We start from the raw sequence: 18,013 nt of genomic DNA, 5'->3' as shown, positions 1-18,013 counted from the left end.
TGGACTAATCAAATCCTTTAATCAGTTGAATTTTCAAAGTACATGCATCTCAATTTCCACTGCCAAGAAGTGCTAGTTAAGCCTTCCACAATAAAATGCTTGACTATTTTACTAAGTATAAGGAAAAACATCAATTATTCCATAACAAACATGGGATGTCACTATTCAAATATAATTATCCAATAAAGTTTAATAACATGTAATTCCAACATTCTTGAAAAAGAATTTTCTCTGGTTAATCTACAGGACAGCCCTCAAAACAATGAGGGAAAGGAGGCAGAGAGACCTACTGGAATCCTGGTCATACACAAGCCAGTTAGTTGCTGAAATAGAATCAACACACAAAACTCAACCGTTATCCACAAACTACACAAGGAAATATTTGAGACAGTTTTTATTAAATATACAAAAGCAAAATAAAGCAAGCAAGCTCAAAGAAGGCGGGACAACATAAGGACATTGTCTTTGGATGGTGTACAGCACCATTAAGGTTAACTTTGATTTTAAGAAACCATGATCACAGATAGCTAACTACATTCTGTGTTTCCCTTAGTAGTTTTAAGATCTATCTAGTCATCAATTTATTATTTAAGAAATTTTTCTTCTCCATAATACAAGAACATTGTAAACAAAGAAATGTAAATGTTCAGGAAAAGCACTGTACAATAAGTTAACTTATTCATTCTTTTCTATGTCAAGATGTTCTCTACATCTTCCACAATATACATTAATAAAACTAATGTAGGGTAAAACCTTCACTCCAATCCCACAGATCACCTTAATGGTTAATACTGTTTTCCAAAACCAAGCAGAACAAGCAGCAGAGTTGTTTACTCTTTTTAAGACATTTAGCTTTAAAACCATTAATTTTAATCAAAGCAAAATTGTTCCAAGAAAGCTATTCAACATATCCCGAAAGAGAACCCCATTTTCTCTCGGCATCGCCCTGCAGTATTAGTTCAGAATTATCTGCTGAGCTGTAATACTAGTGCCAGAGACTAATTAGCTACTGGTCTGATCACAGATCAATGCCTGCTTTGAGCAAAAGAGCTTAAATTATGAGATTAACATTATCAATAGTTTCCTAAAACAATGACTACATAGTTACCTGAACAATGCTAGACAAGGTATCAGTATTTCTATCTGTCCCCTTTGAGAAGTGTTGTTTCAAATATTTTGGCTGTCAAAACTTCTGATGTACAGTTATACAAGTGATTATCAACAAATGCACATTTGTGAGTGGTAAAAGTGAAAGTGAGTCGTGTCTGACTCTTTGTGATCCCATGGACTGTAGCCCACCAGGCTCCTCTGTCCCTGGAATTCTCCAGACAAGAATATTGGAGTGGGTTGCCATTTCCTTCTCCAGGGGATCTTCCTGACCCTGGGATCAAACCCGGGTCTCCTGCATTCAGGCAGATTCTTTACCAACTGAGCTTTAAGTAAGTAAATTAGATATGTACTTTCAAATATAAATCATTTTAACGGACTTGATATTATCACACTGCTGTGTGACATGGCCACACCCAAAATGAAAGCTGGCCCTCCTGCAGAGATAAGAAAAAATCCACAAAAGTCATTCTTTGTACTATGACAGTAATATTCCATGAATGCTGTCTGTAAATATATATTGGAGGAAAAGAGAAGGGTTGTAGCAAGGAAAATAATTTGCTAGTTTCAAATTGTATCTACATCTCTATTTCCTTTCTATGCAATTATCTTACATATTTTCAAAATATGTTATCTGCAGAGAGCTCTATGAACATTATTAGCATAAGTGGTCCTCAAGCCAAAAATACTGAAGAGGCTTTAAAAGACACACACTGCAAACTGCCATGCATTCTGTTGCTCTGTGCGAGACTATGACCTGGGTATCTGAACTTGACTATAGGTCTGACCATTCATGGTATGAGGCTTCTCAAACGCTTTAGTACTATCTGATACACATCGAAAGTGGATTATCTGGTCATTTCCTGTCACTACCCTCCTCCCATGAAAAGTAATTCAAACAAATTAATAGTTTATGTGCAGCCTGTGACCCAACTCTCCTCTACCCTGGGATGGGGTGTGGGGAGTATCAGTTAAATATTGTGAAAATTATCAAATAATATTAATAAAATTCAGGCTCAGGCATTAGAGAATCTACCCCTAAACCTCCTTAGCACTACAGGACATATTGCCATGATACAGTATTATTACTCAGTAGAATAACTGCTAAATAGACTACATTTGTTACATAATATTTTTAATACAGGGCAATCTGTATTACCAATAGCAAGTTGCTGATACAGATAAAAACCACAGTAAGTTACAGGAATGATTTCAGAGTTAGAAAGCTCTTAAAACACAACAGCAAAAGTAACCGTAACAAGGGAAAAAAGAATTCCTAAATAAACAGCTGTGGCTGCACAGGGTACAGTCTTGACTAAAGCTAGAAAGGATTATGAACCCAGACTATGTTTCAGCTGGACATGCAGAAATAATAGAAATACGGCTAGGACCACCCAAACCAGATTAACAGGGGAACAAATTAAATTTTAGAGCAAAGAAAAGAACCACTGGCATACTGTCAAATGCAAATAGTTTCTGCTTTTTCTTGGTAAGTGACTTACTTTCTTAAAACACTGGTGAAGGTAAAGAGCAGATATTTTGAGAGCATCCAGGTACCCAATATTCTAATTATCTACATGCCTAGGACCTAACAACCTACCACTGACTGTCAATCATCCTTGAGGTATCAGCTAAGGACTACATATCTAACTTTTGAAACATGTGAAGGTGGCTTCCACGAATCACCAACCAATAAACCTGGCATTAATCCTGGAGAATACTGTGAAATAATTATTAAAAGGATGTTTGTTAAAATTCAAAAAGGAATGTGGTGTTTGTTTGCTAACAGACAGGAAGGGCTCATGAAAATACTTTAACGGGAATACAAAAGTAACTACCCCAGAAAACTTATCTGAAAGTCTCTCATGATAAAAAGTTCTTGTGAACAAGAAAGAAAAATGAGTGCATGCCAGTACAATTGGGTGGATTAGAAGCTGAATGGTTGCTTATACTCAGATCACGAGTCTACAGTGCCTAACTAGGACTCAATAAACAATTTACTGCATGAACTAATGAACAGTCAGATCCCTTGAGGTGTGCTGCAGACTACAAAATGCAAGGTCTTTAAGCATCTCATTATGAAATGGTTTGACTCTCCTCACTCTCTGGTTCTATATCCTCTTCTTCAATGTATTTACTCCTATGGCCCAATCTCAAAATAGTAACCTTCTCCCAAAGGTGGGGAAGCGTTTCTTCACTAGTAGAGCATAAAACAGCATCTAATTCAAGGGCTACTTAGAATAAGACTTGCACAAACACATCCATAAATCCCCTTGGTCATTATGTGGAATTTCTACATATGATTTTCTTCCTTGATCCTTTAAGAAACTTTGAACCACTTATCCTATTTTCAATTGCCTTAACTTAGCCCTCTCAAATAAACCACAAGAATGCTTATGAAAACATGCAAGCCATAAATCACCTGCCTTTCAAGCAGCAGCAAAAAAAAAAACAAACACAAATGTATAACTCATTTCACCTTAAAAACCTGCTGTTTCAAAAAGGAAAAAAATACTTTAAACCTTTTAAGTTTCACAATAACTTTAATTAGAAAAATGATGATGCTATGCCATCAGTGTTTATGAATCTTGTCAAGTGACAACAGACGGTAATGTACTTAACCATTTAAAAACTGTCCTTTTTAGATCCAAGCATGGTATTAAAAAACAAAAAAGTAATACTCTACTATCTTCTTAAAAAACTGACAGTGATATGTCTTTATTTGGAATAAGCAAGTTTAAGAAATAGCTATTTATAATCTTTAAAACAATGCACTGAAAATAAGTCAATTTCAGAGTTTTATTGTATTGCACTAAAGGAACAGCAGGATGGTTATACAATGTTCTCTCTCATTTGGTTTTGAAAATCTGAAGTACTTGCAAATTCTTAAGAATACCTTTACCACCAGATTAGAACATTTAGTAACCAATTTCTTAATAAGTAAAGTCTCACAAATTAAAACATTTAAAATAGCTTTAAATGCATTCTTCACAAGTAAGTCAGCGTATATTTTTATATCATGTTCACTTATGCTTAAGAATTAAAGCAAGTATATTACTCTGGTGGAAATACGGGGAAGTCTCTCATTCATGCAATATACAGGGATAGTATTTCAAGTCCAAGGGGAAAAAAATCCCACTCATTTTTTTAATGCATCCATATATAATCACCTACATGATAGATAAGGAAACCCATGAAGTTTCCCACAGGTCAGATACATATTTTCAGTTCATCAGAAGCACCTGATATCTATAGCTAATTTATAATTAAATGGCATTTCAATAAAACCAAAATGAGCCCTACAAGTTCCTATAAACGAAAGCTTCCAATGGACTAAGGACAGTCAATAATTAATGCAATCAATCATTCAAGGGATTATGGCTGTTCCTTAAGGAGTGCAAGTTCAAACCTGTCAACACCAGAGGTATCATTTTATATTAATTTATACGTAATTCCATTTAAATTCTTTATCCAAGTATAACATATGAAAACAGTCTTTCCACAAGCAAAAAATGTGGAAACATTTAAAAAATAAGGAGTCATTTTTAAAGTAACTGATCAGATTCCATAGGCTACTCTTGGAAACAGGATCTTGCTGGATAGAATCCCTTCGTTGGTGGCTTTTTGCATGCACTTAACTGGACCAATTCTTCTAAGCGTTGTTCTAAGAGCTCACCAAAACATAAATCATGCTGAAAAGAAGAAAAAGGCTGTTGTTAATTCAAACATTTCTAACTATAAAAACTAACAGCACCAAAAAGTTGAGTCTGCTTTATATAACAGTTTGTGGTATCACAACATCACAGAAAATGGTAAGACCAATGACAAGTTCATGATACGATTTTAATCTGCGTTTATAGACTTTTGCCTAAGGTACGACTAGCTCAGTACATGGGCTGAGTTGTCCCCTGTTTCCTTTCCAATTTTAGCAAGTAGAACAGCACAGCTGAAAGCTTAATGGGGGATCAGAGCTTAAGAGAAGCAATCCAAAACAGCACACTGCTCCAGAGCTGTATCTAAGAATAGGAGTGAGCATCTCCAAGGGCTCACTTCATGCCAGGCCTTCTGCTAGGTCCTAGGAGGTAGGATACGTACCATTATTATCCCCATTTTACACACAGGAGTAATCAAGGAACTTTCCCATTAGAGAAAGGCTCTAGGCAACAGCAGCAAGTTTAAAAAAGAAAAGGAGACCAACAAGCAAAATAAAAAGCAATAACCATTTGATCCTACATGCAGGGCGAGGTGAGAGAGGCATGGTTCAAGAGCATGTGTGTCTAAATGGAAATACAAAGCAAGGAGGTGAGCAAGCTTGACAGACAATTTAAAACAAATGAATGGGACTTCCCTGGTGGCGCAGTGGATAGGAATCCGCCTGCCAGTGCAGAGGACAAGGCTTTGATCCCTAGTCCAGAAAGATCCCACATGCCACAGAGCAACTAAGCCCATATGCCACAACTGCTGAAGCCATGCTCTAGAGCCCATGAGCCACGACTGCTGAAGCCTGCATGCCGCAACAAAGAGTAGGCCCTGCTTGCCAGAACTAGAGAAAGCCCTCACAAAGCAACTAAAACCTAGCGCCGCCAAAACAAATTTTTTAAATAAAACGAACAACATAGTGCTACCATCTCCTGGCGAACATTTTCCCCCACCTCTATCATTCATTCACTCATTTGCCTTCCTTCAACATGTATGTTTTAAGTGTCTACTAAATGCCAGCACTGTTTTAGACACTTATTATAGAAACTAAAATATGAAAATTAACAGAAATTAAAAGGACACATGGAATTTCACTTCTCAGAACTTTTTCACTCTGTTTTATGTATGAACATCTGCAGACACTGATTTTTCACAAATATAACCTCTAAAGGCATAAAAATGCATTTTAAGTCCCTCTTCCACAATGGAAAATAATATGAACAAGAAATATGACTACATGCCTACCATTTAATACTAAGCAAGTTTTCAAGTAACAAAAAGGAGAGGGAAGAGAACCTTTAATTACTGCAATAATTTCATCTAATATAATCTTCTTCATATTTTGAAAATCGGGTGGAAATTTCTCTCCAAGTTGAATATATATTAATAAAAAATGAGAGAGATGTATTTATATAAAGAAAAATTATAACTCTATTCTAGCCCTAGTTTTATTCTAGTTTTAATAAGCAGCTGTTTTCCTCCACCTACAGTACAGCTAGAACGGTGGCTCTCAACCAGGGCGACTTTGCTCCACAGGGAGCATCTGGCAGCATCTAGTGACACTTCTGGTTATTATCACTGGGGCAGGGGGATGCTGCTGGCATCTAGTGGATAGAGGCCAGGAATGCTGCTGCACACTCTACAATGCACAGGACAGCTTCTCACAACAAATTTTGTCTTGCCCAGAATATCAACAGTGCCAAGGTCAAGAAACCCTGATCAAGAGGAATGATATGAGTCCATCTAAGTATAAAAGGATGAAAATCAGTAACTGCACCATCCTGTATGATAGAACTTTTCTTTCCTTCATGCCATACAGAGCATGCAAACCAAAAATAAAGGGTAGAACATATAGTTTAACAAGAATGATTAAGAAAAAAATTAAACATAATCTTGAGACAGACCCTGAAGCAAGCAAAAACTTTTTTGCAAATGCACACAGCCACATGTTCTTGCTCTGGCATGGAAAATGAGGACTGGCCTTCACTGGCTGGCTGAGACTCTGGAAGCAGCATCCCCAGCCCAGTTTTCTGCCTCTGACTGCACATGAGCTGGCTGCCTGGACAAGCACCAGTTTATTCAATGTGTATGAACTTGTCAGTGTGCACTGTGCCATTACCAGTACCAGCATTCAGGACATGAGTTACTCTTCAAGTGGGTTTGAAGGTGTTAGACCCAATGCCTGCAAATGTTTCAGGCGGCAAAGTACAATGGTATTTTCATTTTTTAAACTTACCCATATAGGTAGTAAAAAAATGCTAGAAGATAAAAAGCTAATTTGCACCATCCTTCTTTCTGACAATATGCTAGAATATCTGCATTCATGATGGTTGTAGGATCGTAGAGTCCTGGTCCACTCATCACTGGTCTACTCATATACCTGTAATAAGCACAACTGATTAGCCACTCAGAATGGAAGCTAACCTTCAAGATGGACAGCAGCATTCTTCTCAAACGATACTCGTGACAATGAGAGGTGGCCCACACAGAGAAGCATACTTTTAGTTCTAGGTGGAGCTCTTTCCTTTTATCATCTTAATTTTAAAACTAGAGCCCCTAAAGGGGAAAACAGAGCAGTTAAAACAAGGCATATCTGGTCTCCTCTACACTTTCAGAAATCCAAGAGAATTACAAATAACTGTAAAAAAGGAAATACGATTTTTTTCCTTTCAACTTTCTACTTTAACATAAAGAAGCCTTCACCAAGATGCTGCAAATGTCCACATAAACCATGCGGCTCTGTGCTTCTCTTTTCTTTTTTAAATACATGTACATTTTTCCTGAGCCGTTTCAGAGCCCGTTAAGTGATATCACATCACTTGACTTCTAAGTGTTTCTTCCACATGTACTTCCTAAAGTCAAGGGCAATGAGACTGCCTATCTGAAACAAAACATGTAGAAGTTATGAAATATGAATCTCTTATAAATAACCAAATTTAGAGTCATAGAGTAAACAAGTAGAAAGAAATAAAGACACACACTGTACAATCTGATTTCCATGAAGTTCAGAAATGGACAAAACTAATCTAAGTGACAAAAGATCACTGGTTCTCCTGAGGAAGTTAGAGGGCAGCTGGGATGCGACACGAGGGACTCTTCTGGGGGCTGGAACTAATGTATGTCTTGATCTGGGTGGTGGTTTCACAAGTGTACACAGACATAAAAATCCACTGAGCTGTACACTTCAGATTGTGCACACATTATTGTATGTAAGATATAGCTTAATTTTTAAAAAACCCTTTAACAAATAGTAACATAAGCTCCCCAAGAGGTATTAAAGCAGTATTTGGTTTAAAAAATAAATGCCAACTACTTTCATTTAGGGGGCTTCCCTGGTAGCTCAGTCAGTAAAGATACTGCCTGCAGTACAGAAGACAGGGTTTAATCCCTGGGTCCGAAAGATCCCCTGAAGAAGGAAATGACACCCCACTCCAGTCTTCTTGCCCGAAGAATCCCATGGACAGAGGAGCCTGGTGGGCTACAGCTCATGGGGTCGCAAGAGTCAGACACGACTTAGTGACTACACCACCACCACTTTCATTTCGGTGACTAGTATGTTAAGATAATCATATCAACCACAGTGTAATTAAAATTTAATTAGGAAAAGTATTAGAAGTGTATCTCAATATTACCTCCAAATATGATATGCCAGGAGGGGCATATTGAGACCCAGTGTAAGCCACTCTGCTGCACAAAGAAACATGACACAGAAGAAAGCGTGGATGAGGTACTCTGGAAGGACAAGCTGGAAGAAAGAACACAAGCCGGTTACGGTTATCAGAACATCTTGGCAGTAAATCAACTGCTAATCTGGAGAGCAGGTGGCAACTAAGTTTCCATAGTGAAAAATCACTTGTTTTCTTAGAATCAGAAATGAAAAATGCTACTGAGTTTTATTTTCATATTTAGCTTCTGACCAAAAGCAGGATTATATGCAAACTGACCAGAGGTTATAGCTTGCACTAAAACAATACGTGACTCAAAATTTAAAACCCAAATTCTTACAACAGGTTAAATTATACAAAGTTACCACCCAGATTGTTCAAACACAGCTATTTGCTAATCACTTAAAATAACTTAGAATATTTTTTCTTTCCACTATTTAAAAATGATAAAAATATAAAAATGAAGTATCTGATCACATGCAACATGATATAAAAAAATTCACAAGAACAAAGCTCCCTTTAGAAGTTCACACATTAGTGTTTTTAAGCCTTTAACAGAAACCAGGGTGCTACAAATACAATATTTAACAAAACACACATTACCACAAAAGTAATTTTTCAATGGAAAGCCAACAGCCAATAATCTCAGCACAGTCAGAGAGGAAGAACACTAAAATGCACATGCAAACGATGTGCTTTCTGCAATGTAGGAGGGAAAAGACTGGGATCTACACCATGAAACTGGAATTCTCCCCGTTCCTGAGCTCCCATTCCTACACAGCTTTTCTGTTTCTTTCAGCCTGCTTTCTCCAGTGAAGTGCTACAAACACAGCAGACCGGTAGCAGCTCAGAACTCAAAAACAAAATACATCTTTTGATAGCAAGCAGTATTAAGTGAAGAAAAACTAGTCCAAGGAAAATGCTTTTTATAAATGACCAAGAGTTCATGCTTTAAATTATCTTTCTCGTCCTAAAGATTTCAGTCTAATGACTCTGTTAAATATAAATACTAAAACCTTTCATTGCAAGTTTCAGCTAGAGTTTCCTACAGTAAATCACAGCTGCAAAGCCAGTTTCTCAAATGTGTCTGTACTGTACCATCAGATCTTTCCTGAGGGAAAACTACAGCTGTAGAAATAATATAATTATATTACTTATTCAAGCCCATTTTCTAGTACTCCCAAATTACCCTTCCCATTCAAAGCTGTAAAGCAAAGTTTTAATTAATACTATTTTAAATAAAATTCCAGTAAAGCCAATTAATCTGTACCACTAACCAGATATTTTCCACAAATTTAAGCAATATAATAATAAGATTAAACTCTGCATATATATATAAACATATAAATAATATGAACTGTTAAATCAGCATTTAGTTAAGATCAAAGTTAAACATCTGTAAGAAAACAAGAAAACGTCTACAGGGAAATCTTTGAAACACAAAGACTACAACCAGGACAAACCAAGAAAAATATACATTTTACTAGGAGTTCCACTAGAGCTTCTGTTTATAATACTAGTTTAAATAACAACATTTTTCTTTACAATATAATAAGCCTATTTCAGTTCCCTAAAAACCAACTGATCTAACAATACAAATCATCATTCAAGTTTTCATTCTACACTCCCAGACTAATGTATGGGGAGAAAATGACTTTAAAAGCATGCTCCCTACTGCTTTTAAACAATCTTCTTTAATAAGACTGATAATAAAGGTCATCTGGAATTCTACCAGTTCTACTATGAAACAAATGCCACACTCCCTCCCTTCTCCTCAAAGCAGTCCAGAAACTTGTACTATACATCTCTCATAAAGACCAGCACTCTTCATTCCTTAATAATGAAATTTCCCCATAAGTGGCACAAAATTATTCCATTTAGGAGCCAACATTTACACAAAAACTAGTATTCATAAAAAACACCTCATGCAAATATGGCTGAAATGATAGTACTTAAACATGCAAATCATAATATTCTCTAGATAAGGTTCACATTCTAAAAAATAATTGTATTTGTCTTCCCCCATACTTTGGCAGAATTGTCAAAACAAATTTTCAATAGGGAAAACTGTCAGATGCACTGCTATTGAGCCAATTATCAGCACCCTATCCAAAACACAACTTAGGCTGATCTAGAAACTTCCTTCTGACCCACCACAGCATTTGGAGGTCCCAAGCACAAAGTGAGAATTTCTTTCTATTAAAAAAAGCTAGAAACCACAAACTATATGTTAAAATGAAGTGAGTCCATCTTAGATTTACAGTAAATTAGGAAAACAGAAGAATTTGAACCTAAAAATCAGGCTGTCTGAGTTCCAATTCTGACTCTATGTTAGCAGCGTGACCCGGAGCAAAGTGCTCGAACCTCATTAAGCCCCAGTTTACTCTCCTTTAGAGCATGATACACCCACCTCTTAGGATTGTCATGAAAACTGAATGAAAAACTCAGGTAAAGATGTTTAGCACAGAGCCTGGCACCCAGGATAGCCCTCACCTGATTTCAGCTATTATTATCTTCATCATCATTTGGTTATTTGAAGTTATGAAAAGCCAATGAAAATAGTAAACTATTAATAAACAACCATCAAAAGGAGAAATTTCAGTTCAATCTCTTGGTAACAAAGAGTAAGTTAAGACGTTTTACAATGAACATTACTACTTTCCAATAAGAACGCAGATTTATCTTATATTTTGTTTTGCAAGAGTAGAGAAACAGTTAATACTTTCAACTGTACCTACATCAAGTTTTATTCTATCAGTTCTTTAAAGACAAACTAGGAATGTATTCCATCATGCCTGTTTATCTAGGAAACAATGATAAAGAAGCAAATTAACTTTACAGACCCTTTCCAAATAAAATCCCTCTGGCACGCCAGTGTTCCAGTTTTACACAGCTCAAGTCTATACATGTTTTCATCTTCATTAAGTAATTTTTAAAGATGAATTAATATTCTATTTCTTGAAGACATACACACTGCTTTCTTACAAACAACCTTTCGGTTTCTGACCAGTTCAACAAAAATCAAACCTACAGTCTAAAGGAGAATCTTCCTGAATGAGCAAACTAAATGAGGTAAAAATAAACATATGGCCCCAAGCACAATGGGGCCACATTATAACTAAATCAGAAGAGCTCAGAACTTAGTGTAAGACAGTTCTGTTTTAGAAACTTAGATTGGATATACTGAAATAACTATGTAGACATTTGTATATAAATTGTTAACCACAAAGTTCTGACAGCATGAGTCCGAGGGTAAGCATTACTCCAAAATCTCAGAGCCTAAGAACAGAGCTACCCACCTTAAAGGTTCTGAATAAACAGCAGCTGAAAGAGTAAATAAATTCCAGAACCAAAGACAAAAGTAGATATGGTATTAAAGGCTCCATCTACAGACTATCTCAGAGTAAGTCACAAAAGAAGAATAATCTCACCTATTAAAGTCATTTCAGGTTAACCATCTTTCAAACACTGCACCTAATAATCTAATATCGAAGTGCCTATGGCTATAACATTTTTTTAAATGCATGAGCATTTAACAGCTTTCCCTACTTGACTGGGCCAGCAAGCAAACATTTGCATAAAATATGAAATTTCATGAAATCAGAAACCTCCACAGGCATATGAACAAGCACACTGAACAGAACAGTTTACAAATACAAATGCCTAGCCCTCCCCATGAAATGAATGCAGCATTAAAACATTAAACTAAAAAGCAGTACACACCTTTAATGCAATTTTGACTCTTTTAATCTTTTTGACCTTTTCAACTGTCTTTGGCCGACAATGTAAAAAGCAGATTGGAAGAATGTTAGTATGACAGCTGACAAGATCACCAGCAGATTAATAATAGTCAGAATAGTCAAGCAGGACAGGAAAAAGAATATTTTTAAAAATTCTGCCTACTTAAAAAAAGTACAAATTTATCATGCTACTGAGAATACTGGCCATTTTCAAATTATATCAAGTTAAAAGCAAAAACAGTTTAAAAATCTAGAGAAATACCCTAGATTATAACTTACAGGATTCAGGGTATTACACTGGTCTATAGGATTCTTGTAATCAGTCTTCAGCTCATCGAATGCTATAATCTAAAATAAAAATAAAATAGTTAGGATCTCTCACTTTAACAAAAAGTGGCAACAAACCTGCCCCATCAAGCAATTGAATAAAGTTAATGAGGAAGTGTACTAACTTTACATGTGCCAGGTTACAGGAAACACAGTATGTGCTCATTAACAAATAACTAGAATCACATTTAAAGAACTGAAAACACGTACATCATTATCACTAAAATGATAAATATCGTCAATTTTCAATTTTTTCAATGCCTCCACTCCAGTTATTTTCTCTGCTTGAAATGGTCTTTCCCTCAGCCATAATTATTTACGGAAACTCCTCTTTATCATCCTAAAAAACACTCTTCCTATGTCAACCCCTCCCAGATTTCCCTGACTTCCTTGGGCAAAAATAACTGTCTATAATCTCCACAGAGCACAGGGCTTTATAACGCTAGCAGGCTGGCATTTCTCATACTAGAGGAGAGGATTTCAGTTCAGGGTTCTACCCTCCCCCAGACCCTGTAGCCCTTCGGTGAAGCGGTTTGCATCATCTGTGCACGTCCCCTCCGTCACAGTGTTCAGTGGGACACCAGAAATGGACTCGCATGCTTCAATTTGTTCCCATTTGTGTCCAAACACATATATTTCAAGGTCCTGCTTGGATTTGGAAATTTCAAGAAATGGCCTCAGAATAGAGGAACACTAAGATTATTAAACTTCACAGCCAGGATCACCACATACAGTGGTGCAGCTTCTGCACAGGACCAAAGGCCAGGCTGGGGCACAATGCCATCGCAGGCTCCTGCTGCCAAACACCCGGGCATGGGCTTTGCACCCAGGGGTTGTTCAGGAGGGAGGACTTTTCCAGTCCTTCTGCCTCAAGGAGCATCTTATTCTAATTCACCTTAAGGCACCACACAGGACAGAGTAGGCCTGTTTAAGGCCACTGCAAAAGTGATCAATCTGGCCGTGTCCTCAGTATCTTCCTACCACATGCAGGTCCTTTCATTTGGTCACCAAATGGAAGACTAAAGAAAGGGAAAGCCCAGGTTAAGGCCAGCTTCTCATGGGGTGCTAAGTGAAAGTTATATACGTGGTAAGGGGGGAAAGACTCACTCTTTTAAAATACATGAATATAAATAAATAAATGGACAAATACATTTTTTTAAATCATACCATTAAAAAAACAAACAAACAAACAAAAAAACCATGGCAAGAATCACAAATTATTCTGTTCAAGAAATAGACTCACAGACTCAAGAGAATAACCTTATGGTTGCCAGGGAGAAAGGATGGAGGGGAAAAGATAGGGAGTCTGGGATGGACAGGTACACAGGTATTTAAAATGGATAACCAACAAAGACCTACTGCATAGCTCAGGGAACTCTGCTCAACGTTTTGTGTCAGCGTGGATGGGAGGGGAGCTTGAGGGAGAATGAATATATGTATATGTATGGCTGAGTCCCTTTGCTGTCCACCTGAAACGACCATACACTGTTAACTTGCTATGCCGCTGCTGCTAAGTCGCTTCAGTCGTGTCCAACTCTGTGCGACCCCATAGACGGCAGCCCACCAGGCTCCCCCATCCCTGGGATTCTCCAGGCAAGAACACTGGAGTGGGTTGCCATTTCCTTCTCCAATGCATGCAAGTGAAAAGTGAAAGTGAAGTCGCTCAGTCGTGTCCAACTCAGCGACCCCATGGACTGCAGCCTACCAGGCTCCTCCATCCATGGGATTTTCCAGGCAAGAGTACTGGAGTGGGGTGCCATTGCCTTCTCTGTAACTTGCTATACTCCAATACAAAATAAAAAGTTTAATTAAAAAAAAAATATGTCAAAGGGGGCTAAAAATGTTTCTGTCCAAACTCTGAAAAGAAATGTGGCATTAACATTTAGGGTCAATGAACACAGAATTTGAAAGCCAAAGTGCACGAAAAATCAAATTGGGGTAACACCCCACTTTGTGGTGTTCAGTGTCAAAATAAGAAGCCAAAGGCCCCAAGTTTATGGGGAAGCTATTTTAACTGCTGCCACTAATCGCCTAGGGGACAAAGAATTTAATCTGCCCTTCCTCTGGTGGGCTAGGACTACCATCTTTATATGTGAGACAGTGCTACTCAATAGTACCAAAAATCACTTAAGTCATATATTTCTACCTTTTAATACGCTGGTTTAAATCCTTAAACCTTAATCCTTAAATCCTGTTAAAATCCTTTGCTTCAGAAAAAGATGAGTTTAATTTCTGGAATTTTATATAATTCACCAACCTGGCCTAATAAAAATTCTAATGTAAACAGAAATGGAAGGAAATTAATTAAACATTAAAATGTAAGCTCCATGAAAGCAAAGGGTTTTGCTGGATTCCAGGGCCTAAAAAATAGTGCCTGGCACATACTTAAGTGTTCAATCAATATTTACTGAATAAAAGGAGGGGAAAGGGGAAAAAAATAGCCCTATGCTTAAAATAAAGTACAGAACTCACCAAAAGGCATTTTCCTTTGGGCTTCCCTGATAGCCCAAAGAATCTGCCTGCAATGCAGGAGACCCTGGTTCAATTCCTGGGTCGGGAAGATCCTCTGGAGAAGGGATAGGCAACCCACTGCAGTATTCCTGGGCTTCCCTTGTGGCTCAGCTGATAAAGAATCTCCTGCAATGCAGGAGACCTGGGTTTGATCCCTGGGTTGGGAAGATCCCCTGGAGAAGGGAAATGCTACCCACTCCAGTATTCTGGCCTAGAGAATTCCATGGACTGTATAGTCCATGGGGTCGCAAAGAGTCGGACACGACTGAGTGACTTTCACTTTCAATGACCCATAACACACATACATGATAAAAATACAAGTGTACAATTAAAGATATTAATTTATGATGTTTTATAGATATTATTAGTCAATTATCTGATATCAGCTGTGATATACTCCCAGTGAAATGGCAACCCATTCCAGAATTCTTGCCTGGAAAATGCCATGGACAGAGAGGCCTGGTGGGCTACAGTCCATGGAGCTGAAAAGACTTGGACCCAATTTAGCAACTAAACCACCACCACAATAAGCTTTAAGACAAGGCCCATGATCACAAATACAATTACTTCCCTTTAACAAGATTCAATTTAATAGCAAAGTATGAAACTTGTGCTTAAACTTTTTTCCCACTGGACATTTTCTTCAGGTGATTTCAAAAGATCTTTTAATGAGTATGTTGCTGAATGGGTTTCTGTTTGAGTGCTATAAGCTAGAGTTGTCAAAATTCTTCTGAAGAGATTCTTAAACTAGTGATTTTCAATCTTTTGTGACTGTGGATCTGGACAAGGATGTTCACAAAATTTTTCACAAAAGTTCAAAAACAAAAATAAATAATTTGATGCACATCTTTGGGGAATGACTTCTGCATTTTTAGCTTTCAAACAAGCCTGTGCTCCCCAACTCTGTTCTCCAAAAAGCATCAAGCACATGAATTAGGACTACACTGACAAATGTAACCATCAGCATTAAAAAATCCTCCATAGAACAGTTAACATAAAGGAGATTTTTTTAATACTTTAAAATTCCAGATTAGTCTTCTCACAGATACTTAAACTACCTAAGAAAACAAGGTTACATAGTTAACAGAAAAATTATAACTATGTCTTTATTTAGAATTTTCAATTTGTTCCCCAAGGATGCATAATCTTCTGAACTACTAAGAAATCCCTAAGGACATAAGCTCTCCACTAATCTGAGTACAAACAAATTTTTAATTCTATAACAAAACTCTATCTGTGCAAGCTGTGTGCTAAGTCACTTCAGTCGTGTCAGACTCTCTGTGACCCTATGGACCAAAGCTCACCAGGCTCTTCTGTCCTTGGGATTCTCCAGGCAAGAATACTGCAGTGGGTTGCCGTGCCCTCCTCCAGGAGATCTTCCCAACCTAGGGATCAAGCCCTGTGTCTCTTACGTCTCCTCCGGCGGGTTCTTTACCACTAGCACCACCTGGGAAAACCACATCCCCCAAAAATACCTATTTCACCCAGACACACATTCATTTAAATTACCCATTTTTTAAAAGTGCAGTTCCAGGTTTTCTTTAAGCCAAACACAATCCAGTTCAAAATGTAAGCCTCCACAGCTCTAAGAATCCTCATCAGCTCATCAGAAAACAAGTGCCCATGAAGCAGGAAGTAATTAAATCCTCAACTACAGATGGCAGGGAACCACACATTTCAGTTTTATCAGAGGCTTACTAAGGCAGAGCTAGTTTGCATCCCGAATTTTCTTTATTTATTAAGAAAGAGTCAAAGTGTCCAAAATGCTCTTCAAGTTATGGGTTCCTACTGAAAAGCATTTCAAGAGAACAGTTACTTAACAGCCTACATAAGCATTGCCCACTACACAAGCAGTTGGGTTTCAAATACTTATAAACATAATCACACTCTTTAGCAAAAGGGAATGGATTTAGATTTTTTTTTTTTTGCACACGACACTGCTGCCATTTAAATCACTCTGCTCCTCTATGTTCCATAACAAATCCTTGCTATGGACATGATGAAACCTGACTTAAGATTTACATAAAAGTGAACCTGCCCCATAATCCAAATTAAGACCAATAATCCAAAAGGTATGAAGGGCAGAGCAAACATAAGATAGATTTTAAAGGAATGCTGATTTCCAAAAGGCTGCTTCTAATCTTATGTTAGAGAAACAGGAATCCTTAAAAAATCTCTTGAAGAGGGCTTCCCTGGTGGACTAGTGGTTAATAATCTGCCTTGCAAGGCAGGAGACACCAGCTGGATCCCTGGTCCAGAGACCCCACATGCCGCAGGGCAACTAAGCCTGCGTGCCCCAACTTCTGAAACCTGTAGGCCCTAGAGCCCAAGCTCCAAAACAAGAGAAGACACTGCAGTGAGAAGCCCACGACCACAACAAAGACCCAGGGCAGCCAAAAGTAAATTTAAATTAAAAAAAAAAAAATCTCTTGCAGAACTATTTCAGAGAAACAAGAATCCTTAAAAATCTCTTGTAGAACTATTTCACAGAGAACTTAACTTGTTCCTTACAGAGACCAGTAAGGATGCAACATGATATGCGTAAAAGAAGAGGGGGAAATTGTCCTAGAGAAACATAAGTTTTCTGAGCATTTTCAAAATCAAATTGAAACAATCTCTACTACGTCAAGCTACTCCGAATACAGAGGTGGCTAAGAAGACTTGTCTCTGGAGAAACTCTGTCGGTCAAAGTATGATTTCGGGGAAAAGTTCGGATTTAAGGTCAACAAAGTAATCAATTCAACCTGCATCAAAGTTCACCGGGTAACAAGAATCCGGGGAGGAAAAAGTGATTTTACTTCAAGTGCTGAAAAGCAGAGTTGGAAATTTATCTAAAGTAGGTTACAATTATCTCATTTGGGCCACACTCCTGTGAATACCCGAAAACAAAGGCAATCTGTATTAAATATTAACAATAATTAGGCAAACTTCATCACGGCTAAGCACGTAGCACGCCTCTCTGCG

At 37.6% G+C, this 18,013-nt stretch overlaps 1 protein-coding gene across 1 annotated transcript in view; it reads right to left on the bottom strand.

Moving 5' to 3' along the window:
• Window positions 1-377: 377 nt before the first annotated feature.
• The window catches only part of CNIH1 (cornichon family AMPA receptor auxiliary protein 1), an 18,163-nt gene continuing 527 nt past the window's right edge, over window positions 378-18,013 (bottom strand). Inside the window, exons 2-5 of the mRNA XM_010847726.1 lie at window positions 12,491-12,559; window positions 8,439-8,551; window positions 7,043-7,186; window positions 378-4,799 (exon numbers count right to left, since the gene is read on the bottom strand). Of these exons, the coding sequence (XP_010846028.1) occupies window positions 4,772-4,799; window positions 7,043-7,186; window positions 8,439-8,551; window positions 12,491-12,559 (354 nt within the window). The 3' untranslated portion in view covers window positions 378-4,771. The remainder of the gene's footprint in view (window positions 4,800-7,042; window positions 7,187-8,438; window positions 8,552-12,490; window positions 12,560-18,013) is intronic.

The sequence above is a fragment of the Bison bison genome, unplaced genomic scaffold (genome assembly GCF_000754665.1).
Source record: "Bison bison bison isolate TAMUID 2011002044 unplaced genomic scaffold, Bison_UMD1.0 scf7180017864254, whole genome shotgun sequence".
Lineage (NCBI taxonomy): Eukaryota > Metazoa > Chordata > Mammalia > Artiodactyla > Bovidae > Bison > Bison bison.
Note: the sequence above shows the minus strand (reverse complement) of the source record. Positions and strands in the feature narration are given on the sequence as shown.